The sequence below is a fragment of the Microtus oregoni genome, unplaced genomic scaffold (assembly GCF_018167655.1).
Source record: "Microtus oregoni isolate MIOR12 unplaced genomic scaffold, Mior012 000080F_ref0000499, whole genome shotgun sequence".
Taxonomy (NCBI): domain Eukaryota; kingdom Metazoa; phylum Chordata; class Mammalia; order Rodentia; family Cricetidae; genus Microtus; species Microtus oregoni.
The window spans coordinates 6,305,148-6,331,044 of record NW_024544538.1 but is presented as its reverse complement, the minus strand read 5'-3'; the positions used below and the strand labels follow the sequence as shown (position 1 = coordinate 6,331,044).

At 41.5% G+C, this 25,897-nt stretch overlaps 1 protein-coding gene across 3 annotated transcripts; it reads left to right on the top strand.

Annotated features, from left to right (window-relative positions):
- Positions 1-2,213: 2,213 nt before the first annotated feature.
- On the top strand, positions 2,214-25,069 carry LOC121441673 (regulator of nonsense transcripts 3B). 3 transcript variants are annotated; one of them, XM_041642877.1, is made up of 11 exons: positions 2,215-2,457; positions 3,282-3,388; positions 3,558-3,664; positions 8,294-8,392; positions 10,725-10,835; positions 12,977-13,020; positions 13,343-13,525; positions 13,913-13,951; positions 15,838-15,998; positions 17,007-17,301; positions 24,064-25,068. In XM_041642877.1, the coding sequence occupies exons 1-11, from the start codon at positions 2,305-2,307 to the stop codon at positions 24,211-24,213; spliced, it is 1,449 nt and encodes a 482-aa protein (XP_041498811.1). In that variant the 5' UTR covers positions 2,215-2,304; the 3' UTR covers positions 24,214-25,068. The 3 variants fall into 3 exon arrangements, with proteins under 3 accessions (XP_041498812.1, XP_041498811.1, XP_041498813.1); XM_041642878.1 differs by lacking the exon at positions 13,913-13,951 and having other exon boundaries at positions 2,214-2,457; positions 24,064-25,069; XM_041642879.1 differs by lacking the exon at positions 8,294-8,392.
- Positions 25,070-25,897: the final 828 nt, after the last annotated feature.

The window sequence follows — 25,897 nt, the reverse complement described above, 5'->3', positions numbered from 1 at the left end:
TCCCATTTATTGATTGTTTCTCTCAGTGCCTGTGTTACTGGGGTTATATTTAGGAAGTGGTTCCCTGTGCCAATGCATTCAAGTGTACTTTCCACTTTCTCTTTTATAAGGTCCAGTGTGGCTGGCTTTATGTTGAGGTCTTTGATCCATTTGGACTTGAGGTTTCTGCATGGTGATAGATATGGGTCTATTTTTCATTTTTTTTTTACATGTTGATATCCAGTTATGCTAGCACCACTTGTTAAATATGCTTTCTTTTTTCCATTTGATATTTTTTGCTTCTTTAATCAAAGATCAGGTGTTCGAAGATGTGGATTGACATCCGGGTCTTCTATTTGGTTCCACTGGTCCTCCCGTCTGTTCTTATACCAATACCAGGCTGTTTTCAGTACTGTAGCTCTGTACTAGAGTTTGAAGTCAGAGATTGTGATGCCTCCAGAAGTTCTTTTATTGCACAGGATTGTTTTGGCTATCCTGGGTTTTTTGCTTTTCCAAATGAAGTTGAGTACCGTTCTTTTGAGGTCTTTGAAGAATTTTTCTGGGATTTTGATGGGCATTGCGTTGAATCTGTAGATTGCTTTCGGTGAGATTGCCATTTTTACTATATTAATTCTGCCTACCCAAGAGCATGGGAGGTCTTTCCACTTTCTGGTGTCTTCTTCAAATTTCTTTCTTCAAACATTTAAAGTTCTTGTCATACAACTCTTTCACTTGTTTGGTTAGAGTTACTCCGAGATATCTTATGCTATTTGTGGCTATTGTAAAGGGTGTTGATTCTCTGATTTCTTCCCCAGCCCTTTTATCATCTGTGTACAGGAGGGCTACTGATTTTTTTTTTTTTAGTTAATCTTGTATCCTACTACATTGCTGAAAGTGTTTATGAGTTGTAGAAGTCCCAAATGCAGGGACAACAGGAACACGCCACAACACCTGGCTAATCTCCTTGCTCCTATTTACAGAATGTGTCACAGGTCATTACCAAGACATAGTACTTCATCCTGAGGATGCAGCACAGCTCGCTTGTCCATTCACCTGCTAAGGGGATTTAAATTGTAGGAGAGGTCGTTTACAGTCAGTTTTGTCCTTTTTAAAATGAAGAGAGTAAAGTGAACCCATACCAGTAGAGAATCCCTTAATTACAAAAAAAAGGGGGTGAGGTGGTGGGGTGAAAACAAATCTCATACATTTTTGTTATAACTCCTTGCAATTAGTATAGTGTGTTTTTTGACTTTCTGTAAAGTCTAATTTTATTTACTTATTTGGTTTTTAGAGAGAAGGTTTCTCTGCATAGTCCTGGCTGTCCTAGAACTCGCTCTGTAGACCAGGCTGGCTTCAAACTCACAGAGATCTGCCTGCCTCTGAGGCGTGTGCCATGACTGCCTAGTTAATTTTGTAAATCCTAATCAGTAAATCTTCATACTAGGCTTTAACGCTTCTGAAAGTGTATTTCAGCAAAAAAAAAAAAAAGACAACTTTTCCTTAGCTATTAATTTACCTATTGATTGATTGGTTGATACAGGGCTCCACTATCTAGCACTAATTTGCCTGGAACTTGCTATTTAGACCAGACTTTGAACCTGCTGTGATCCTCCACCCTCAGGCTCCCTAGTGTTGGGATTACAGGCACCAGCTACCACACGCGGCTCAAAACCTTATCTGAAAAAAAAAATGAACACTAAAATTTAACATTAAATGATCACATATGCCGGGCGGTGGTGGCGCACGCCTGTAAATCCCAGCACTCGGAAGACAGAGGCAGGTGGATCTTTGTGAGTTCGGGGCGAGCCTGGTCTACAAAGTGAGTTCCAGGTCAGTCCAGGGCTGTTACACTGAGGAAACCCTGTCTCGAAAAACCAAAAAAGAAAAAAAAAAGATCACATGTACTTAAAATAGAGACCCTGAGACAGCTGTAAAATTCCCACGTTCCAGTCCTAGGCGGGTAGTTGCGTTGCATGCAGGGAATTGTAGTCCACGAAAGAGTCGCTTCCAGACAAGATGGCGGAGTTGCTACTGACGCTCGAAGGGGCGGGCCCCGCGGGACTCTGGGCCGCTAGGGGATTGGGCCGCGAGGCGATTAAGCAGGCGGGAAGTATAGACCAGGTGTTAAACCCTTACCCCCGGAGTAAAGCAGGGTGCCCTAGACTCTCGCGAGATCTCGGGGAGCCCAATGGAACGCCAGGCTCCGCTTATCACCAGGGGCATTTGTTAGAGGCGGAGCTCTGGAGGCTTCTTGCCGTGAGCCGTAGGTGCCCGGCGTAACGGCATCGCAGCTGAGCTACCGCTCTGAGGAGCGTACCCGTGACCATGAAGGAAGAGAAAGACAGGCCTAAGGAGAAGCGAGTGACTCTCTTAACGCCTCAGGGTGCCACGGGCAGCAGCGCTGGTGCTACTGCCGAAGGCGCCAAAGGGGAAGATAAGCAAGATCGCAACAGGGAGAAGAAAGAAGCTTTAAGCAAGGTGCCTACCGGCGGGTGGCCCGAGAGAGGGCGGGACGTGTACTCGGGTTGGAGAGGCTGGCAGAGAATGGGGCTGTTCTCTTCCTCTCCCGGGTTTCTCTTCTTGTTCTGACTGAATGAAAATCGCTTTGCTCGGTCTCGAGCGCCGGTGGAAATAGGATTAGCGGGTTCTGGTTAAGCCCCCGAATGGGGGGCGGGGAGCGGTGAGGGAAAGCGAGGGTTCCCTGATGAGAAGGGTGGATTAAGTTAGAGTTGCGACTGCGGGGTGGTCATGGGAGAGGGGAGCGGCAGGCAAGATAGGGGAACTTTAATTGCGCTGAATTGCTAAATAGTCCTTGCGATACCGCGGGTGAGGGGTGGGAGTGCGTGTGATGGGTTAATGGAGGCGAGTTGGGGAAGTCCGTCAAGGGACTTGATGACCTAGAGGGGCACGACAGACGGTTGGCGACGGGTGAAATGTTTTGCATATGTTAAGCAGAATGGGGAGGGTATTCTTTCAGCGGGAGTTAGGAATACAAGTGCGAGAGAGACGATTTCGTGACACTCACGAAAGACTAGGATTTGTCTACCTGTTCAAGAACGGGTTGCACACTGCGGGGTTGCTGTTTAAGAGCAGAACCTGAGATTGTCCTTGCGCCAGACAATTGTCATTTCCGAGAGTGTTTATCAACCCGCATTGCCCCTACCTTTGACTAATCCTGAGTATTGGGCTGCAGGAGAATAGTCTCAGTGGTTTTGTATTTTAAAGCCGATCCTCAAGAGCCATGATTAGGGTATGCGAGAAAGTTGATGTGTGCTGATCTTGTTTTCCTCATATTTCCTAAGGTGGTAATTCGAAGATTACCTCCCACTTTGACCAAGGAGCAGCTTCAGGAACATCTTCAACCTATGCCTGAGCATGATTATTTTGAGTTTTTTTCCAATGATACTAGGTAAAAAAAAAAAAAAGAATAATAATAATTAAAAACGGGGGTGGAGAGCAGACTTCCGTTCTTTTATCTTACTCCTTTTTGATTTTGAGCTAGTTCCTTTGATGCGTACATCTTTGCGATTGAGCCAGACACCTGCAAGCATATTCACATACCTGCTTTCCCTCTACAGTCTGTATCCGCATATGTATGCCAGAGCCTATATCAACTTTAAGAACCAAGAGGACATTATTTTATTCAGGGACCGATTTGATGGCTATGTATTCCTTGACAATAAAGGTGAGTCTTTTTAAAAAGGTTTCTTAGAAGAGTTTTCCATTTTTACATTGAAGAGACTGTGTGGCCAGTAGCGGTGCATACCTATTATCAGCACTCTGGTGACAGAGGCAGGAGGATGACTGCAAGTTAGAGGTCATTCTGGGCTGCATAGAATGACCCTAGAAAAAGAGAGGGTTAGGGAGGGGGAGGGCAGGAGGAAAAGAGAGAGGGAGGGGCAGAGGGGGAGAGCAGTACACAAAACACTGCTTTCTCCACGCCTATGTAGGCGCTTTTTCTCAACTCCTTTGAGATAGAATGTGCAACATGTAAAGGGTTTTTAAAATCCTGAGATATTTTTATTAACTTACTTTAGTTGGATCCAGTGAATGAAATTGCCACGGATTTCTCCTTATGCGACACCTTAAACTTGTTTTAAATGTTGACTTTCTGCTTCAGAGCTATTAATATCCTTTAGGTCAGGAGTCCTCAGTGAGAATACTGTTTATCTTTCTCACAAAGTTGTATATAGCTAACACATCAAATTTGCTCTCCCAGACTGAAGATGATTAATATCATGTGAGGCCCTGGTGTGATCCCCAGCACCAGCAAAACACATAAACATGCAAGCTCTTGGTATCCAGGACACGCAATTTATAACAATGACAAACTTCTGACTTAACTTCAATCTCACTTTTTACTTGGTATTGGCTACTTGCAATATTTAGCCAAAATGTATCCAGGTTGGCATTTGCCATCTTTCATTTGGTTTTATAATTATAGATAAATGATATAAGGTTTCTCAATTATTTCCAGTTTTCAAATAGTGAATCTTGGTTATGGTATATGCCAATAAAAGCTGAAGGCTTAACAATTGTGTTTATCGAACTTGTGTGCACAAAGGATAAACCAAGGGCTTCTCACTTGCTACAGTCACTCTCTGTTATACTCTTCCATGCCTAACTTCTATAAATTTTCCCAAACTAGCTATTTTTCCTGACCAGCATTTTTATTCTAGTAGGTAGCAGTGATTTCTCACTTAGTTCACAAGTTGTAGTGATTTTTTTTGTAGTGATATTTTTATTTCTTTATTCTTTACATCTGATTCAAGTTAGGAGTCTTATCAACGTATTATTTTCTTTTTTCTTTCTCTCTTTTTTGGATTAGGTTTTTCTTTTTTTTTTAAATATTTATTTATTTATTATGTATACAATATTCTGTCTGTGTGTATGCTCGAAGGCCAGAAGAGGGCACCAGACCCCATTACAGATGGTTGTGAGCCACCATGTGGTTGCTGGGAATTGAACTCAGGACCTTTGGAAGAGCAGGCAATGCTCTTAACCTCTGAGCCATCTCTCCAGCCCCAGGTTTTTCTTTTTTTAAAAAAATATTTATTTATTATGTATAGGGCACCAGACCCCATTACAGATGGTTGTGAGCCACCATGTGGTTGCTGGGAATTGAACTCAGGACCTCTGGAAGAGCAGGCAGTGCTCTTAACCGCTGAGTCATCTCTCCAGCCCCCTGGTTTTTCAAGACAGGGTTTTCTGTGTAGCTTTGGAGTCAAAGCCTGTCCTGGAACTTGCTCTGTAGACTAGACTGACCTCGAACTCAGAATTTACAAAGATCCACCTGCCTCTGCCTCCTGAGTGTTGGGATTATAGGCGTGTGTCACTACCGCCTGGCTTATTTTCTTAAACAATTTTATTACATGTATTTGTTTTGTGTGTGGGTTATGGTACACATATTCTCTTGTTCCACTGTGAGGGTGTTGGGAATTAAACTCAGGTCATCAGCCTTGGTGGCAAGTGTACTTACCCACTGAGTCCTCTCACCAGCCCATTGTGTATAGTTTTTTATATTTAAGTAACATTTATTATGTGTATTTTTTTAAAAAAAATTTACGTGTATGAGTGTTGCCTGCATGTATGTCTGTGTACCATATTCATGCCTCATGCCCACTGAGACCAGGGCACCAGATCCCTTGGAACTGGAGAGTTACAGATGGTTGTGAGCTGCCATGTGGGTGCTGGGAATTGAACCCATATCTAAGAGCAATAAGTGCTCTTAATCACTGAGCCATCTCTCCAGCCCCTAAAGTGCATTCTTCCCTGAAACTTAACCTATACTTTACATTATGTGTCCTCATCAGCCATTTCTCCTTACAGGGGTTTCTATTTTTCTATTTTTGTATACTTTAATTGCTATAAGATTCATTGTGTGTGTGTGTGTGTGTGTGTGTGTGTGTGTGTGTGCGCGCGCGCGCACACACACACACACACACACACACACACACACACAAGAATAGACCCAGGGTCTCTCACATACAAGGCCATGTCTCTGTCACAGAGCTACATCCCCCACTTGAAATTAACCCTTTTGAAAAGATGATTTAAGTTGATAGTTATGAAACAAAAATTCCAAACTCATCCTGGCAGTAACAGCCCTGCACCACCTTGCCTTGGCTCTGGTTTGGTTTTCCTTTGTTTCCCCCAGTTGATCTCCCACTGTGCTTCAGTCTAGTTTTCTTTCTTCCTCTCCTTCAATAGATAGCACTTAATCCTCCTGGTCTGATTCTGCATTTGTTAGGATTTTCATAACCATGTTTCCTTCATGATTTGTTTTTGTTTGAGACAGGTCCCATGTAGCCTAGGCTAGCTTTGACTTCCTCATCCTCCTTCCTGCCTTCCTCTTCTAAGTACTAGGATTGCATCTGTGCCTCCCAACCCCACATAAGAACCCAGTTGTTATTTTATTCTAGTTTATGTCACTGAAGAGAAGATAGTATTTTTTATTTTATTAATTTATTTGAGAAGACAGTATTTTGTACCATGTATGACATTGTTCAGTGGGAATGATCAGGTATATGCTATTTTTTAGCAGTCAGTTTTCTTTTTCAATTGAAATTCACTACCTTTTCCCGAGTGGTGATGGCCCCAGCTCTCAGGGGCAGAGGCAGGCGGATCTCTGTGAGTTCAAGGCCAGCGTGGTCTACAGAGCAAGTTCCAGGACAGGACTCCATAGCTAATGAGAAGCCCTGTCTTGAGAACCCCCCCCCCCACCTCCCCCCAAAAAAAAGAAAGAAGGAAATTCACCATCTATAAGCGCAAATTTAGTAGTGTTTAGTATATTCACAAAGTTCTGTGAGTATCACTTTGCTGGAGCGTTGACCATCCACAAAATAACTCCTCTCTATTAGCAGTCTTCTACTCTCCGCTCAGCCCTGGCAGTCAGCTAATCCACCCTCTCTATGGATTTCCCTACTCTGGGCATTTCATAGCAGCAGAATCATATCATTTGTGCAATATGTAGTCTTTTTTTTGTTTTACTTTGTTTTATACTTTTGAAACAGTATATATAGACCAGGCTGGCCTTGAACTTGTGGCAATCCTCCTGTCTCTGTTTCCTGAGTGCTAGATTATAGGTACGAGCCACCATACCTGACTTTAAACAGGTTTTTCTGTTTAGTGAGATCAAATTGACAAATTTATACAAGTTTGTTGACAATATGAAAACTTGATGTATGTATATATACTATGAGATGATTGCCATAATGAAGTTAATAATATTTGTCAAACTTATATTGGTACCTTGCTGAAAATATCTTTATGTAGGTGTAATTCACACACCATAAAATATACCCTTTTAAAGAATACAGTTCAGTGGGTTTTTTTTCATATAATCACACAGTTGTATAGCCATCACCACAATCTAATTTTAGACTGTGATTATCATCCCAGTGAGAAACCCCATACTTATTAGTTGTCACCCCCACAACTAGCTCTAAGCCATTTAGTATCTCCCTCATCCCCAGACAGGGTCTTACTCTGTATCCAATGCTGGCCTCAACTCAAGGCATTCTTCCTCATGAGTACTGGGACTACAGGCATGTGCCACCACACTGAGCTTCTGTCTCTAGATTTCCCTCATGTAGCTGGTCATTGTATCCCTTTAATACCAGAGTTTGGGAGGTGGATGCAGGAGGATCAGGGGTTTAAGACAGTATCAGCTGCATAGAAAGTTTGAGGTTGGCTGTGGCTATGTGATGTATCCTACTTCCAAAAAAAGCCACCATATTGTTTTAACAATTGCTTGTTTAAGAGATTTCTAATATTTGCTGGTTTTATTTAGGATTTTTGAATTGGTGTTTGCTAGGCAGCCCAGACTGGCCTTGAACTCATGACCCTCCTATTTTAACCATCTAGTGCTAGGGCTATAGATGACCCACTATGTCATGCTCTAATATATGGAATGAATTCATAATGAAAATTAATTTGTAGATTTTCTTTTCACATATCAAAATACCGCATTTTAGAAGGTAAATTTCAGGGAACATTAATTCTGTGCCTTATCTTTGTTTTTGTTGTTGATAGAGATAGGATCTTTGTGTGTTGCCCAGGCTGGCCTGAAACTCTTGGGCTCAAGCAATCTTCCTGCCTCAGTCTTCTCAATAGTTGAGACTATAGGTACATGCCACCACATCCAGCTTAGTGCCATGTCTTTAATTCTGCTATCAGTGTCAGTTCTGTAGTTGTGTTAATCTAGTAAGGGTTTCGGCATTTGGAGTCTGGAAAACAGTAGATGATTTGCTTGTACCCACTTTTGAGATCTTCTTTATTACAGCAAGGGTGGCATTTTTTTTTCTCTAAACAGGTCAGGAATATCATGCTATAGTAGAATTTGCACCTTTTCAAAAAGCTGCAAAAAAGAAGATTAAGAAAAGAGATACAAAAGTTGGGACTATCGATGATGGTACAGTATAGCTCTGGTTATGTATTGCTGCTTTGGGCTTTTTTAAAGTTCTTTTGCATAATGCTTTTGTGAGTTAGACTCCAGTATGTTACATTAGAAACATTTCAAATAAAGTTAATGGGAACTCTTATGCCTGCAGAAGCGTTGCTGAATTGTGAGAGTGGGTGTGGCTTTTCCAGTGTTTCTGTTCTCTTTGGCTTAGTAGCATTTCATTCGTCCGCCACTGAGCCATCCAGTCTTGACTGCTGAGTAGTAAATCATTCTGAGTCTGCTGGTTAGGAAATGGTAACCAAAAGCAGTTTTTAATTATGTTTACAGTGTTCTGCCTGCAGGCCAGAAGAGGGCACCAGATCTCGTTATAGATGGTTGTGAACCACCATGTGGTTGCTGGGAACTGAACTCAGAACCTCTGGAAGAGCTGCCAGTGCCCTTAACCTCTCAGCCATCTCTCCAGCCTCAAAAATTAGTTTAATTGATATTGATTGCTCCTTGCAGCCTCCTACCATTGCTGTGATTTAATTTATAGTTTCTGTTATCTTTCTAAAACAAGTTTTGTCCTATGGTTGAAAACATTGTAAAAGTGTGTGTGTGTGTGTGTGTGTGTGTGTGTGTGTGTGTGTGTGTGTGTGTGTGTTTTATCTTCATGTTTGTCTATATACCATTTATCTGCCTGGTGAAAGGAGAGGCCAGAAGAGGGTCCCCTGAAACTAGAATTATAGGCGATTGTGAGCCACTATGGGGTGCTTAGAATTAAACCCAGGTCTTCTGGAACCGCAGTCAATACCCTTAACTACTGACCAATTTCTCTAGCCCCCCCCCCAAGACTTTGAAAAATATTAATGTAGGAAGTGGAAATTTTGAATGGTATTATTTATTAAGTAATAAAAAATATTAGAAAAAATATTAATGTATATAATTGGTGGTGAGGGGAATACATAAGTGTAGAGTTTAGGGGACAGCTTTTAGGAGTTGGTCTCCCCTCTACCATTTGGGTCCTGGGGACGGATCTCGGGTCAGCAGGTTTGGCAGCAAATGTTTTTACCTCTGAGCCATCTTGATAGACACTCCCACCCCCAAGGGGAAAACCTTTTTATCTCCAGGTAGCTTCATATAAAACAACTGAAATCAGCATTCTAATCCCCTAGGCCTTGAGTATGCAGTTAGCAATACGTATAGTTACTAAGTTAAACAAAAATAGAGGAATGGATAACTGGCATAATTTCCATGTAAGGCATAACCAACTCCAGATTTTGAGATTTTGGTACTATTATGTTGGAAAACTGTTATATAACTCTTATTGTATTCGATAAGGATTTAGCCCCAGTGTGTGTGTGTGTTTTTTTTATTTTTTATATGTTTGGGTGTTTTGCCTGCATGTATGTCTGTGCACCTCAGAGGCTAGAAGAGAATGTTGAATTCCCTAGAATTGGAGTGATAGAAGGTTGTAAAGCACCATTGAATTTTGGGAATCGAACCTGGATCCTCTGAAAGAGAAGCCAGTGCTCTTAACCACTTAGCCATCTCTCTAACCAGCCATCTATCTAACCACCAGCCTCAATATTTTTATATCAGATTGATCCTAAAAGATCAATCTGATATAAAAATGTTAAATAAAATAAAAAATTGTTGAATTTTTGTCATTTGTTGTTGTGAAACAGTGAAGAGGCAAGTACACAGCTTTTTATTGATGATAATCCAGATATGAAATGCGGCAGTGCAAACAATATAATGACTCAGGTATATTTCCCTTCCTTAGGATGGAGATACCTAGGAGAGAGCTCCAGGAATCACCACAGTCTCCAAAGCCATGTTTAGGACTTGGCCTCTAATTTATCATTTTGGACCACCACACTTTCCGATTGAGGTGTCATAAAGTGGTGTGTGCTCATGCACAAATTGCTTACACGCTGTTAAGGAATACTATGTAATTTCTATTTCTCCTGTAAGTGTGGCTCTGGTTTCATGGGGTCCTTAGACTTTTTTCTCCTGAGATTCTGTGGCTCAAACCAAGTGCCTCATCCATCTAAGCAAGCGCTCTCAAACTGAGCTGCAACCCCAGGCCTAGAACAGTGTTCCACCTCGTATCAGTGTGTTCTAATGTATGCTCTCTCGTTTTTCCTGACCCCTCTGTTACATCACACTCCACCGTGGGTATCAGTGATTTGAGTTCCAAAGTAGCCGTAGGGATCTAGCTTGTGTGAGTGTTGTTTTTTGTTTTTCAAGTCTTCCATATAGTAGAAAAATATCTTCTTAGGTAAAGATCTGTCCTAGGTAATACTTCTTTTTTGTTGGTTAAAGTCTCTGTTTTCTGGTTCCTTAAATGATTGTTTAGATCCAGAATACAGAAAATTTTTGGAGAGTTATGCCACAGACAATGAAAAAATGACGTCTACTCCAGAGACATTGCTGGAGGAAATAGAAGCCAAAAATCGAGAATTAATAGGTAAGTAGGAAGAGGGTTTTGGCCAGTGGCTTTTTCATCAGACTGCCTTTGAAAAACAATTGATGTCTTCTAGCAGTAAGATCTTATTCCTAAAACTTGACCTGGTAATCTACAAAACTGAAGTTCATTATTAGAAAACTGAAAATATGAGAAATTTTCACTTAGATGTTGGTTCTAAGCAACCAGCTCTAACTACTGGCGTGTGTTTGACCCAGGATTTCTACTTCTAGGAATTTATCTCATAAATTTGTTCCATAGTCCTAGCTACTCGGAGAGGATAGAAAGTTAAGGCCTGCCTGCACTATAGTTTGTTCGCGGCCAGTTGGACAGTTAAGTGAGCAGGATGCTGTCTCCAAAAAAAAAAAAAAAAAAAAAAAAACAACCCAGTAATGGTAGCATACACTTGTAATCCCAGCACTCGGTGGGGTGAAGGGGATAGATAGAGGAAGGGGGATCAGAGGTTAAAGGTTAAAGTGATCCTCTGAGAGCTGGGCAGTGGTGGTGCACGCCTTTAATCCCAGCACTTGGGAGGCAGAGGCAGGTGGATCTCTGTGAATTTGAGGCCAGCCTGGTCTACAGAGTAAGTTCCAGGACATCCAGGGCTGTTACACAGAGAAACCTTGTCTTGAAAAACCAAAAAAAAAAAAAAAAAAAAAAAAAAAGGACCATCGTTGGTTATATAGTGAGTTCTTCCAGACCAGCCTTAGCTGTATTAGACTCTGTCTCTAAACAAACAGAAAGTTTATTTTATTTATTTTTTTTGGGGGGGGGGGGGTTAGAAAGTTTTTTTTTTTTTTTAAAAAAAAAGATGTACCCGGGCGGTGGTGGCGCACGCCTTTAATCCCAGCACTCGGGAGGCAGAGGCAGGCGGATCTCTGTGAGTTTGAGACCAGCCTGGTCTACAAGAGCTAGTTCCAGGACAGGCTCCAAAACCACAGAGAAACCCTGTCTCGAAAAACCACAAAAAAAAAAAAAAAAAAAAAAAGAATATAAAAAAAAAGATGTGTTCAAAAAGATGCCATCAAGGCTATTATCATTGTTCAGCATGTTGAAAAAATGAATTTAAGTAAGTTTTTTTTTTAGTATTTGTTTGTTGTTTTGAGACAGGTTCCCTCCGTAGTCCTGGCTGTCCTGGAACTCACTCTGTATACCAGGATGCCTGCACAGAGATCCTCCTGCCACCTGTCTCCCTAGTATGCCACCATGTCTACTCCATTTTTACTTTTCTAATGTTTATGTCTGTGGGGGGGTGTATGCACATGGGTGCAGGTGCCTGGGGAGGCAGGAGACTTCAGATTGCCTAGCGCTGGGATTCTGATGTGATTCCTGAGAGGTGGACTCGGGTCTTCTGCAGTAGCAGTACTTAACTCTTAACCCCTGAGCTGTCCCTCCAGCCCCTTACTAAAATGCTAAAGCTTGGTTTCTATTAATGAATATGCAGATTAAGCTTCCTTAGAATAAATTCCCCAAAGCAGAGCTAGGGCATCAGAATGACCAGCTGTTTGGAGTAGCGCTCCTGTCCTTGGTTTCTTTCCAGTCAAACTTAAGCTCCTATCTAATAAAAATGTACTTACTTACCTGTTACCAAGTAGCAATTGCTCATAAAAACTTTCAGCACTTCTTTTTTAAGATTTATTTTTATGTACACATGCTTTGTCTGCATGTATACCTGCAGCCCAGAAGAGGGCATCAGATTGTGAGCCATCATGTGGGCGCTGGGAACTGAACTTAGGACCTCAGGAAGAGCAGCCAGTGCTCTTAATTGCTGAGCCATCTCTCCAGCCCCAACTTTCAGTATTCTAATGACAGTTTATTCACTGTCTTTTCACTTTTTTGTGAGATGGTCTCATGTACCCCAGGCTAGCCTCAAACTATGTGACCATACAGCCAAGGATAGTCTAAACTCCTGATCCTCTTGCCTCCTCAGGTGTATGCCACCACACCCAGTTTTATTCACTTTTTAAAAAATGTAATTTAAGCTTGCATTTTGAAATAGAATACTTTACAACTTGTTTGGATTAATAGGGTGGATTTTGTAAGGGGTGTCATTTCCCCATCTTGAGTGGGTAGCAGGGCTGACTGAAAATAAAATCCTTTCCAGGCTTGATAAGCATTATTAATAATCTGCTTGTGCTTTATAGCTAAAAAGACAACCCCACTCTTGAGCTTCCTGAAGAACAAACAGGTGAGTTTTCATTTTGTAGTTCGCCTGGTTCTTGATTAGTTCACAGAGCATAAACATCTGAGAGCCTTGGGGTCCTACAGGAGAAATAGCTATTTTCCCACAGTTAGCCCTTAAAGGTCTAGCTTCTTTGGGCATCTTCATGGTGGTGGTGAGCCTATGGGCTTACCTTGCAGACCTAGAGAGAGCTTTGCTGCCCCAGAGAAATTTGTGATACCCCGAATGCCTCAAGTCAGATGGGCTAGCAGGTACCCATAATGCCTTTGCAGCTAATTGGGGTTTTGGTGCCTTTGTAATTGGAATTGGATTGTGTTCGTATTTCTAGCGAATGAGAGAAGAAAAGAGAGAAGAAAGAAGGAGACGAGAAATAGAAAGGAAAAGACAACGAGAGGAAGAGAGAAGAAAATGGAAAGAAGAGGAGAAACGAAAAAGAAAAGATATAGAAAAGCTAAAGAAGATAGAGAGAGTTCCAGAAAGGGAAAAAATAAAGGATGAACCAAAGATCAAGGTATGGGAACAACGGAAACAGACTGCATGTCACTGAAACTGCATGTGTCTATGCATGAGCCTTGTGTTGTTGCAAGTTTTGTTTTATTTTTGCACTTTTGGGGGTGGGTTGTGGAAATAAAAATATTTCCTATCATAGTAATAATATTAAGTTTTAAGCTGAGGATGACTTAGAAGGATTCGGTAGTTTACCCAATGCTATCATCCTTCATTGCAGACCTGTTTTGTTTCAGTCACTAATAATGTTTGCTATGTGGGTTGCTAGTCTCTCGGGTCCTGGTAAATGAGGACTTAGGCTTGGCTTGCATGAATGTGGGGTTTTTTTCAGCTTTTCTTTCATAAATGATACATGAAGTTGCCTCATCTGTTTGTTTTCCACTGTCTTCAGGTACACAGGTTTCTGTTACAAGCTGTGAATCAGAAAAATGTAAGGATCAAATACATGATACAGAACATCTAGTATCATGTCACACACACAGGTCTTAGCTCATAACTTTTGGTGGTGGTGGTAGTGTTATGTGTTGAAACCCCTTCAGATTGACTTGGGTCTTTGTAAAAGCTGAGCTATTTGACATCTCTCTTTAAAAGGAAACCCCAAACCAGGCAAGGTAATTCATCAAGGCAGAAGGGTTTAGTATGAAGCCAGCCTGCCCTGCAGTTCCAGTACCTCAATAAAATAGGATAGAATAAATAGAGGGCATTCAAGTGACACCCTGATGTTCTGCTGTATACCCAGAAGCCTCAGCAGTGTAGCTTCAGAGGAAAGTCAGTTTATATCGTGCCTTCTCTTCTATGCCTCTCCTAACTGGCTGCCCTGGGGAACGAGTATTGACAAATACCCTGCCTTAAGTGCTTTTCCCTCTCATGATTCCTGAGTTACTGTCTTGCATCTAGGAATCTGTAATCAACAGGTGCTTATTGCTACATTGCATATAGGAAGAGGAAAGCCTGTAGAAAGATCTCAGCCTTGCTGCTTCCATCCCAAGGGTATGGCTTGGGCAGCCCTTGCTCCAGTGAACATCCCAGAGAAGTACTTGGAGCTAGACCATCAGAAAGTCTGAGAACATCTCACAGATAGGACAGCATGGTTGCCTTCTTCTACTTTCTGGAAATACAGCAGTTAGGGGAGCTGGGGTTTCCTGAGTCTCCTTTGGACTCATCATTGCTGATACAGGAGAAACTTCCACCTCAGTTCCTTCCAGCTGAGTCTCTGTTCACCATGCCACAATTGATTTGACTTGTTTATCTACATGATAAGCAAGACAGAAGGTAGAGCCAGCCATACTAGAGAGCTTCTCTAATGTTCTTATTAAGTAACGAACATCTTGGCATCTAATACAGGTAGATGTTTGTTAGAGAAATAAGAACACTTCAAATGAAACCTGCACATCCGCCCTCATTTTACTTTGGGACCTTCTTTGTGTCCATTTTGGATTCCCATTTGTAGTGGCTGTGTGTGCTGAAGTAGCTCATGCTTAAGTCCTGTGGTTCTTTTGCCTTTTGCTTGGTGACTTGCATGATGACTTTTCCCTGAGGTGAACCTCTTATGATGCATTTACTGTGATACTTTGTTTTGCCTAAGAATCTCTGCCTATCCAACACCTAGTGGAGGTATCCATGATACCTCTTTATAGCAATGATGTCAGAAAGAGTAGCATATGTGGCATTGAGTAGAGTTGGAATTTCAGCGTTCTATTGTGTAAGGCTTTTGGGTTTTAAAATCTCAGTGCCAAGTAATTCTTGATATTTATCTCTAATGATAATGTGATTATACCGTCATAAATATGTTATTCTCAGGCTTAAGGCAGAATCATTTCCACAATGAATCTCTCCTTTGGTAATCAAGGCATTTGGCACTGCAGGTGTATACATAAAAGAAAAATAAAAACAAAAAACCTGACTGACTTAAAAGTTTGACCTATAGCCAGGTATGGTGGTGCACACTTTTAACCAGTACTAGGGAGACAGATATAGGCAGATTATAATTTCCTGGCTAGCCTGGGCTACATAGTAAGAACCTGTCTCAAAACCCCTTCAAAAGAGTCCATTTAAAACCAAAGGAGTCTTGATCCCATTGCCACAGGATGATGAAACCACTTCTCGTGGAAGGAATGATACTTTACAATAGTAGCATCCTTTTAGTAAGTCACTATTGTGCATTAGCTGTTTGCCTGTAAGTTTGAGAATAATGGCACAAAGATAAGGGGCTTTCTGTAGTATAAAGTCAAAATAGTATATTGTGGGATTTTTGATAAAATCAGAAGGCAATGCCCTATTCACCAAAATAAAAAATAAAAATTTTCTCTTTAAAAGCTGCTCAAGAAACCAGAAAAAGGAGATGAAAAAGAACTTGATAAAAGAGACAAAGCCAAGAAAATGGACAAAGAGAATCTGAATGAAGAAAGAGCCTGTGGGCAAAGTTGTACTCTGCCCAGGCGTTTTGATGTTGACCTGAAGGATGAAAAGCCAAAGAGGTCAGTCAGCGATTGAGAGCTCTGAGCCAACTTTCATCGTTAGCCATTAATGTAGATGGCATGCCCTATACTTGCCTAGAGTTAAATTAATTGCTGGTTGGAATAGTGTACTCACATGTAAGAACACTCAGGAGGCTGAGGTAGGAGGATTGTTAGTTTCCAGACTAGCTTAGACTACATAGTAAGACCTTGTCAAAAAAAAGGAAAAAAGATGAATTGCTTTATACACGTGGAAGAAGGAAAAGGAAAGGTCGCAAATATTCTAGTGTTTTCATCTAGGTGAATGAGCTTTGGTTTTTCTTTTTTTTCTAAAGATTTATTTATATTATTTTCAGTTATGTGTATGTGTCTAGTATGTGATTATATGCACATGTGTGCAAATTCCCTTGGAGACCATAGGTGTCCGATCCCCCTGTGACTGGAGTTACAGGTGCTTGTGAGCCCCTGATGTGGGTGCTGGGAAACAAACTCGAGTTTTCTGCAAAAGCAATAGGTTCTTAACTGGTGAGCCAGCTTTTCAGCCCTGACCTCTGGTTTTGCTTGGTTTTTTTTTTTTTTTTTTTTTTTTTTGGTTTTTTGAGATAGGGTTTCTCTGTGGCTTTGGAGCCTGTCCTGGAACTAGCTCTGTAGACCAGGCTGGTCTCGAACTCACAGAGATCCACCTGCCTCTGCCTCCCGAGTGCTGGGATTAAAGGCGTGCGCCACCATCGCCCGGCTTTGCTTGTTTTCAAAAACACTACTTTTCCCTCAGCTGTAGCAGTCAGTGCACCCTCATTAGGATGGCCAAGTTAGCACAGTGTTCCTGCACTTGCAATTGCAGGATGCTTGAAGGGTCAGGCTCACCTTCCTTTCTTTTGTTCCGCTGTGTTTTTCAGACGGTCTCATGTGTTTGAGTCCAGCCTATGGTGCTGGGACTTAAGACCCGCACACGATCATACATCATTTGGTAAAGCACCCACCCTGTCAGCCAAGCTGTGTTTCCAGCCCTCTTGTTTGTTTGTCACGCAGGCTTGATGATGAGAATGTCAGAGATTACAGGGATCGGGATTATGAAAGAGAGCAGGAGCGCATGATCCGAGAAAGAGAGAGGATAAAGCGGCAAGAAGAAGAACGCCGGAGGCAGCAGCAGAAGGAGCGCTATGAGAAAGAGAAGGCTTTCAAACGAAAGGAAGAGGAGCTGAAGAGAGAAAAAGAAGCACTTCGAGATAAAGGGAAGAAGAGCGAGAATACAGAATCAATATGCACCTTGGAAAAAGCTGAAAAGAAAGAGGAAGTGGTGAAGAGAGACCGCATAAGGAACAAGGTGCTGCTTTTCATTAAACTTGCTTATTTTATGAGGATTGATTTCCCCATTCTTACAAGGATAAATGTAAAGGAATGACTGTCTCTCCCCACCCCCACTAGGTATTGAACTCAGGGCTTTGCAAGTTTTCTGCTCATGAACTTCATCCCCAGTCCCTATTGTGGAATTTTCATTTCTTTTGTTATGTTTATTTACTCATTTATTTTGTGTGTGCAAGTGCACATTAGGTCTCAGTGCGTAAGTGACAGTCAGAGGGCAATTTGTGGGAGTCATTTCTTTCCTTCCACCATGTAGATCCTAGGGATTGAACTCCCGTTGTCAAGCTTGGCAGCAAGTGCCCTTACCTGATGAACAGTAATTTCTTTTTTTTTTTGGATTTATTTATTATATATACAGTGTTCTGCCTGCGTGTCTGCCTTCATGCCAGAAGAGGGCACAAGATCTCATTATGGATGGTTGTGAGCCATCATGTGGTTGCTGGGAACTGAACTCAGTACCTCTGGAAGAACAGCCAGTGTTCTTAACCACTAAGCCATCTCTCCAGTCCAAGCAGTAATTTCTTAATATCCTATTTATTCATAATTCAGAGTTCCTCAATTGCATCATTAATGTCTTCTTAAATAAGGGCTTTGAACAAAGTTCTTAAAGTATATGTGTTTGAAATAGTTAATTAGTGTGTGGTTGAATTCTCTTTTGATCTAAGCAATCTCCCTTTTGTTTTCCTGACATTGAATTGTTTGTTGCAGAAACCAATTTGTCTTATGGATCTTCTCAGATTGTAGACTGGCAAAATATAACATTTTGATCTCATTAAACATATATATCCTGTTTCTTTTACAGTTCATAATTAAGTGCTGGTACTGTGATAGACAACTTAGCATGAAGGTTCAGTCTCCAATACTAAAAACTTATAATTAACTGAACAATTTTAAAATGAAAATAATAATCAAATCTAGGCTGGAAATCAGCAAGCATTCCTAGAAAAGGCCAGCTGGTAAATATATTAAGCTGTAAGAGCCATATGGTCTCTGACATAGCAGCTAAATTCTGTTAAGAAAACAGGCATGATGGTATATAAAAATGATCTTGGAACTGGGAGTATTTCTCAGTGGTTAAGAGTGCTTGCCTAAATTGCATGAGGCCCAAGGTTCAATCCCAGCACTGCCAAAAGGAATGAATTGAGTATAGCTGTGTCCTAAGCAAATTTTATTTACTTAAAAAATAAAAAACTTGGGGCTGGAGAGATGGCTTAGCAGTTAAGAGTGAATAGTGCTTTTCCAGAGTACTGGACTTCAGTTCCTAGCACCCATGTTAGAGTCACGGAATCTATAACTCCAGCTTCTATGAGCAAGTTGTACATAAATACATGCATGCACACACACATGCATACACACACCCCATAGTTAAAAATAATAAAAATAGGGGCTGGAGAAATGGCTCAGTGGTTAAGAGCATTGCCTGCTCTTCAAAGGTCCTGAGTTCAATTCCCAGCAACCACATGGTGGCTCACAACCATCTGTAATGAGATCTGGTGCCCTCTTCTGGCCTGCAGATGTACACACAGACAGAATATTGTATACATAATAAATAAATAAATATTTAAAAAAATAATAAAAATAAATCTTTAAAACGGCTGGGCATGGTGGTGCACACATTTAATCCCAAAACTCAGGAGGCAGGAGCAGATAGATCACTGTAAGACAGGTAGATCTTTACAAATTTGAGACCAGCCTGGTCTAAACAATGAGTTTCAGGCTAACTACAGCTACATAGTGAGACCCTGTCTCAAAAACAAAATAGACAAAACACCCGGTGTGCCCTGATCTAGAGACTTTGAATATCCTCACACTCCGTCGTAGACAAGAACTTTCTGGGGGGTGGGGAGTTCGAGACGGGGTTTTCCTTTGTAGCTTTTGGAGCCTGTCCTGGAACTCACTCTGTAGACCAGGCTGGTCTCAAACTCACAGAGATCCACCTGCCTCTGCCTCCCAAGTGCTGGGATTAAAGGCGGGAGTCACCACTGCCTGGCAAGAATTTTTTTTTTTAATTGAAAAAATTTCTGCCTCCTCCCTGTTTTTTTTTTTTTTATTGAAAAAAAAGAATATTCTTAAGTGATGCTGTGCTCCCTTGCTCTGTCATCACATCAGGAAGAATATGATCCCTGGATATCCTAGTTTTCTTGTTAGTTGACTTGTAAGGACACAGAGTCTTGCTTAAGGCTCCAGAGTGATAAGATTACAGATGTGCACCTGTGATGAATGTGTGTTTCCATTATTAGGATGGCAGTTCTCAACCTGTAGCTAACCCCTTTGTCAAACCTCTATCTCCAAAAATATTTAATTATGATTCATAATGGTAGCAAAATTACAGTTATGAAGTAGCAACAGAAATAATTTTATGGCTGGGGGGTCAGCACAACATGAGGTTCTGTATTAAAGGGTCGTCGCAGCATTAGGAAGGTTGAGAACCACTGGTTTAGGATATTTTGGTTGGGTTGCTCTTGGGAAGCCTGTGCCCTCTTGAGCATGTGTACTACTTCCTCGCCTCTTATATGGCTATCTTTCCTTCCTCTTCCTCCCTTTTTCTGTCATTAATGGCTTTACTTGTTTTTTGATTTTTTTTTTTGGTTTTTCAAGACAGGTTTCTCTGTAGCTTTGGAGCCTGTCCTGGAACTAGCTCTTGTAGACCAGGCTGGTCTCGAACTCACAGAGATCTGCCTGCCTCTGCCTCCCGAGTGCTGGGATTAAAGGCGTGCGCCACCAGACTTTACTTATTTTTATATGATGATGTGTATGGTGGCTTTGCCTACATGTGTGCAGTACCTGAGGAAGCTAGAAAAGGCCATCAGATACCACAGAACTGGAGTTACATATAGTTGTGATTCACCATGTGGGTACTGGGAACAAATCCCAAATCCTCCGAAAAAACAGCCTGTGATCTTACTGCTGAGCCATCTTCCCATCTCCTCTCTTTTCCATTTCTAATTTGTTTGCTTGAGACAAAGTCTCATGTGGCTCATGCTGGCCTTAACTACTATATAGCCTAGGCTGGCCTTGAACTTCGGATCCTCCTTCCTCCCCATCTCTTCGGTCAAAGTATGCACCTTTGTATGAGGTATGCCTTGATCATCTCTCCCCGTTCTTAACATACATGCTTAAATCTATATTTAAATCTTTTCTTAATAGACCCTCTCAAAAAAAAAGTCTTGATCAATAGCAACTGCCCTTATTCTTGAAGATACAAGCTGAAATATTGAAATATTTAAGAGTAAATGGTCTTGATGTTTACAGCTTTTAAATTAATCTGCAAGAAAATAATGTGTGAAAAAATGTGCACACATACATTAAAGAGAGAAAAGGCAAATGTGACAAAATGTTACCATTTTCTGAATCCTCAGAGGAGGATATGTGGGTACTCACTGTACTAATTTTATAAAATATTTCAGTTGATTTAAAGCTTTTCAAGAGAAACAGTTGACAAGAGGCCAGCAAGATGCTTTAGTGAGTAGAGTGCTTGCTTCTAAACTAGACAATCCTAGTTTCATCCCTGGGACTCACATGATGGAAAGAACCAACTATAGGTTTTCCTCTGACCCTTACATGCTCAGGTGTCTACCCAAATATAAGTTGAAAAGGCCAGGTGTGATGGTCCGTGCCTGTAATCCTAGCCCTCAGGAGGCTGAAGCAGGATTGTGAGTTTAACACCACTCTGGGCTACATAGTGAGACCTTCTATTAGAATAAGGATGAAAAAGGCATGACATATTAATATCATTAGCTTGTTATATAAGAAAAGGAGAGCCAGGCGGTGGTGGCATGTACCTTTAATCCCAGCACTTGGGAGGCAGAGGCAGGCAGATCTGTGAGTTCAAGATCAGCCTGGTCTACAAGAGCTAGTTCCAGGACAGGCTCCAAAGCTACAGAGAAACCCTGTCTTGAGAAACCAAAACAAAAAAAAAAAAAAAAAAAAAAAGAAAAGAAAAGGAGTTAAACACTTTATTCTCCTTTATTTACCAGTGTTGAGAGTAAAGATTGGTGTCCTAGCAGTATCTAAAGGTTATCATTGTGTCTTGTTTAGTCCCTGAGAACTTAGAAATCTTTATTTTTATACTTTCTCCCTTGGTTTGTTTTTTGTTTATGACATGGTCTCATGTAATCTAGGCTGGTCTCAAACTTACTATGTAGCTGAGGATAGCTTTGAACTTCTGATCGTCCTAACACCACTTCTTGAATGCTGGGATTACAGGCATACACCACTGTACCCCCAGTTTATGCATTGTTGGGGATCAAACCAAGAGTCTTGTACATGCTAAGTAAGTAGTCTGCTAACTGAGCTACATCCTCCACTCCTTGGATTTTTTTAAAAATATTTATTTATTTATTATGTATATAATATTCTTTCTGCGTGTATGCCTGAAGGCCAGAAGAGGGCACCAGACCTCATTACAGATGGTTGTAAGCCACCATGTGGTTGCTGGGAATTGAACTCAGGACGTTTGGAAGAGCAGGCAATGCTCTTAACGGCTGAACCATCTCTCCAGCCCCACTCCTTGGATTTTGAGACAGCATTTTGCTGTGTAAGACAGCCAGCCTTGACCTCAAGGCGATCCTCTTGCCCTGTCCTCTCAACTGCTGGCATTTACAGATGTGAGCCAGTGTTGGCTTTAGACATCTTCACTGCAGTCTAACTTGTTGTTAGCAGCTCTTCATCCTTGATGTCCAAATTCATTGTATCTTTACACACTAGAAGCCCCATTATCTATATCCTTAAAAAGTATGCAGGGGCGTCAAGTATTTTGACATTTCATTTTGTGAAAGCAGTGAAATATGTTGCTACAGTTTTTCAATTAGGAATAGTGCTTTAGGGCTGGGGCCATAGCTTGTGTTAGAGCACTTGCCTGAGTTCAGTCCCCAGTACCACATACAGAAGAGAAATAACACTCTAGGGTTAGCTTTCATAAATCAGGAAGAAAGAGCAAAGAAAGCCTATAATTAATTTTTTTGTTGAATTCTTTTTGAGGAGATAGGGAGCCCCTTGACCTTGAGTAAGAGATTTTTGTATGCAAAGCCTGTATTCTACTAAGTCATACACCCCAATACTTTTTTGGTTTTTCTTATTCTTTATTACTATTTGTGTGGGTCTGGTTTTCTTATTGATTTGTTTGAGACTTGGATCCCAGACTGGCCCTAAATCACTTATAACTAAGGATGACCTCCAGCTTCTGATCTTCCTGCCTCTACCTCCCAAGTGTTGCACTTATGCACTTGTATCACTGTGCCCAGTTTATGCTCTGATTGAGCTCGGGGCTTCACACATGCTAGACAAGCACTGTGTCATGTGAGCCATATCCCCAGTCCACCACTTGCTAAATTCTTAACATGGCTTAGAAGTTTTCTAGGGTCATAACGGTCATAAAGCTTACATAGGACTTGAATCAAGGGCCCAAGTATGTGATTTTGTTGCCTTACTGAGGAACCTGATTCTAAAGTGCTACCTGCTAGGATGGTGGGCTGTACCTAAATTTGAACATATATAAGACCTTAAACCCTGCCCTGACATTGGCAAACTCCCTCCAACAAGGCCACATCTACTCCAGGAAAGCCACGCCTCCTAATAAATGCCACTCCCTATGAGTTTATGGGTGCCAATTACATTCAAACTACCACACCCTTGATTGTTGTAGTTTTGACATTTAAAAAAAGCCAGGCGGTGGTGGCATACGCCTTTAATCCCAGCACTTGGGAGGCAGAGGCAGGCGGATCTTTGTGAGTTCGAGACCAGCCTGGTCTACAAGAGCTAGTTCCAGGACAGGCTCCAAAACCACAGAGAAACCCTGTCTCGAAAAACCAAGAAAAAAAAAAGTTAGACCTAACTATTGAATCTGAGATAGCTTTAAAGGTTAGGCAAAGAAAGCCAGGTGGTAGTGGTGCACGCCTTTAATCCCAGCACTTGGGTTGCAGAGGCAGGCGGATCTCTGTGAGTTCGAGGCCAGCCTAGTCTACTAGAGCTAGTTCCAGGACAGGCTCCAAAACTACAGAGAAACCCTGTCTTGAAGAAAAAAAAAAGTTAGGCGAAGACATTATATACATGTATGAAATTCTCAAAGAATTAATAAAAATATTATTATTTTAAAAATAGGCAGTAGATTTCTCAAAATAGTACCCCAGCTTTGTTTAAGTCTCAAGTGACTGCAAGTTGGGTATGGTGGCACATGTTTTTAACCCCAGAACTAAGGAGGCAGAAGCAGATGGAACTCTGTGAGTCTGAGATCAGCCTGCTCCACAGAGTGAGTTCCAGGACAGCCAGGGCTACACAGAGAAACCCTGTCTTAAATAAAAATGGGACAGCAGCTATATATACACACACACACACACATATTGTATATGTATATGTTGATGGCCTGTAGTTCTAGCTACTCTGACGGCTGAGGCAAGAAGATAGTAAGTTCAAGGCCTGCCTGGGCAACTTAGAGATAGCCTGTCTCAGAATAAATAGAAAAAGGGTTGGATATACAGTTTAGTGGAGCACTTATCTACCATGCACAAGGCTCTTGTTTCAATCCCTCCTTTCAAAAAAAAAAAGGTTGCTTTTCAGATTGAGAGAGGAATTGGGAAGTTATTACGTAGCACACATTCAGGTCTTTGACCTGATATGACTTGATTTGGAGGTATATGAATGCATCATTTAGGGCTCTGAAATCCCCCTCCCCCCATGTTAAAGAGGAGTAACAGTGCTGTAACATGAATATTTTGCTTTGTTTTAGGATCGTCCAGCAATGCAGCTGTACCAACCAGGAGCCCGAAGCCGAAATCGACTCTGTCCCCCTGATGACAACATCAAGTCTGGAGATTCCCCAGTGGACAGAAAGCAGGAAAGTGGTATTAGCCATAGAAAAGAAGGAGGAGAAGAGTGAGAAGACTCATTGGCCATAGGTGTCCTGACTGTCCAGGCAGCCAAAGAGCACGTGTTATGCTATCCAGAAGTGCCTTCAGGGCAAAGGAACAGAGAACAAGGAAAGGGGTCGCTGTGCTGGTGGGATGCACTACAGAGGAGTGTAGTGTGTCTAAGCAGGAATAAGATTGCAGGCTCAGAATCGGAAGTACAATTTCATTGTTTTTTGCAGTTTTCACAAGTTAATTTTAATGTCTCAGACAAAGACGGTAGCAAGAACATTGCAAGTGCAAAGTAAGGACTTTGTATGACACAAGCGAAAACGGAGCAGGGGCTAAAATCAACAGGTGTTCTTAATCCTGGCTTAGAGTGTCTTAGCTTGAGTGGAGCAGAAGCACACGAAGTCTTGTCGGGGTCTAACTGTTTTGCATTGTTGGTGATAACTGTTGACTCTGTAGTGTAGAAGTAACAAGCATATAATTGTAGCACAAGTAGAGTGGAAGAGAGATTATGGCTGATGGAAAAGATTTAAATAGTCGTGTTACATCTATATTCTGTGTCTGAAGTTTTTGTAATTATAGCTTGTTTTGTTTACTTCTGTGAACTTAGCATCAAAAAAATTGTAAATGTCTTGTTTTGCCTTTAGCAATTTTTTCCTATTTATAGGTAAAGTGTAGTCTTTAGTTAGCTGCTGACAATCTAAGTCTTCGTTCTATCTTAGGTCAGATGACTTGAGTGCACACCCTCTCCAGGAAGAAAACTACACAGATAGATCTGTTCCTGTCAAATGGCAGCTTTCAGTCTTAGCTTGTTTTGTATTACAGTCAATAAATTTTGACTTCATTCAAGTATGAAACTCCATTTCCTTATTCACGTTCTGACTTACTGGTGGTACTGGGGACGGAACGAGGGAACTCAAGCATGCTCTGTGTGCACTCTGCCACTCAGCTATAACCTCTGCAGCCTGAAGCAAGGTGAGTTTATTAACTTTCTTAAGTAGCTTTGCTTTTTAGAAATTAAGTAGTTGATACTGAATTAACTTCTTGAAAATTTTGAAAGGGGATAAATGATACTAATTTCTGCCTTCAGTAGGCAAGGAGAGGCTTCGACCAAAAGAGAGGTTAGATCACGGCTCACCATTCTTTTACCATAAAGAACGAACTAAAGGTAGACATGGGTTCACACCTGCAATCCCAGCACTCAGAAAGTCAAGGCACAAGGATTGACATCAATTTGAGGTCATCCTGTGCTACATAGCAGGGTCTAGGCTAGCCTGCGCTACAAAGTAAGACTGTCGAAAACAGTAGTGCACAACATTCTTTTTTCCAGTGTCTTTTACACATTGTATTTTTTAAAAAATATTTATTTATTATGTATACAATATTCTGTCTGCATGTATGTCTGCAGGCCAGAAGAGGGCACCAGACCTCATTACAGATGGTTGTGAGCCACCACGTGGTTGCTGGGAATTGAACTCAGGACCTTGGTCTGGTTCGAGGTTCCTGGTTTCTGCTACACTATCAATGCTGGGTCCTCACTAGGACTCTTTTGGATATCCTGTGGTTACCCTGTGTTGTGGAGATCCTGTAGCTTTGGATCTGCAGGTCAGGTTTCTTCACATGTTCCTGCAGGATAGATGGGGTGGATGTTGCCAGTGAAGTCAAAAGCCAGAACCAGGGCCTGGGCTGCTGCAGGGTTGATCACCC

Excerpts from the sequence above, each read along its gene's own strand:
- LOC121441673 (XM_041642877.1), top strand. The coding sequence starts at position 2,305 with ATGAAGGAAGAGAAAGACAGGCCTAAGGAGAAGCGAGTGACTCTCTTA. Across the intron at positions 2,458-3,281 it reads AGAAAGAAGCTTTAAGCAAG|GTGGTAATTCGAAGATTACC; the intron begins GTGCCTACCGGC and ends ATATTTCCTAAG. Across the intron at positions 3,389-3,557 it reads TTTTTTTCCAATGATACTAG|TCTGTATCCGCATATGTATG; the intron begins GTAAAAAAAAAA and ends TTCCCTCTACAG.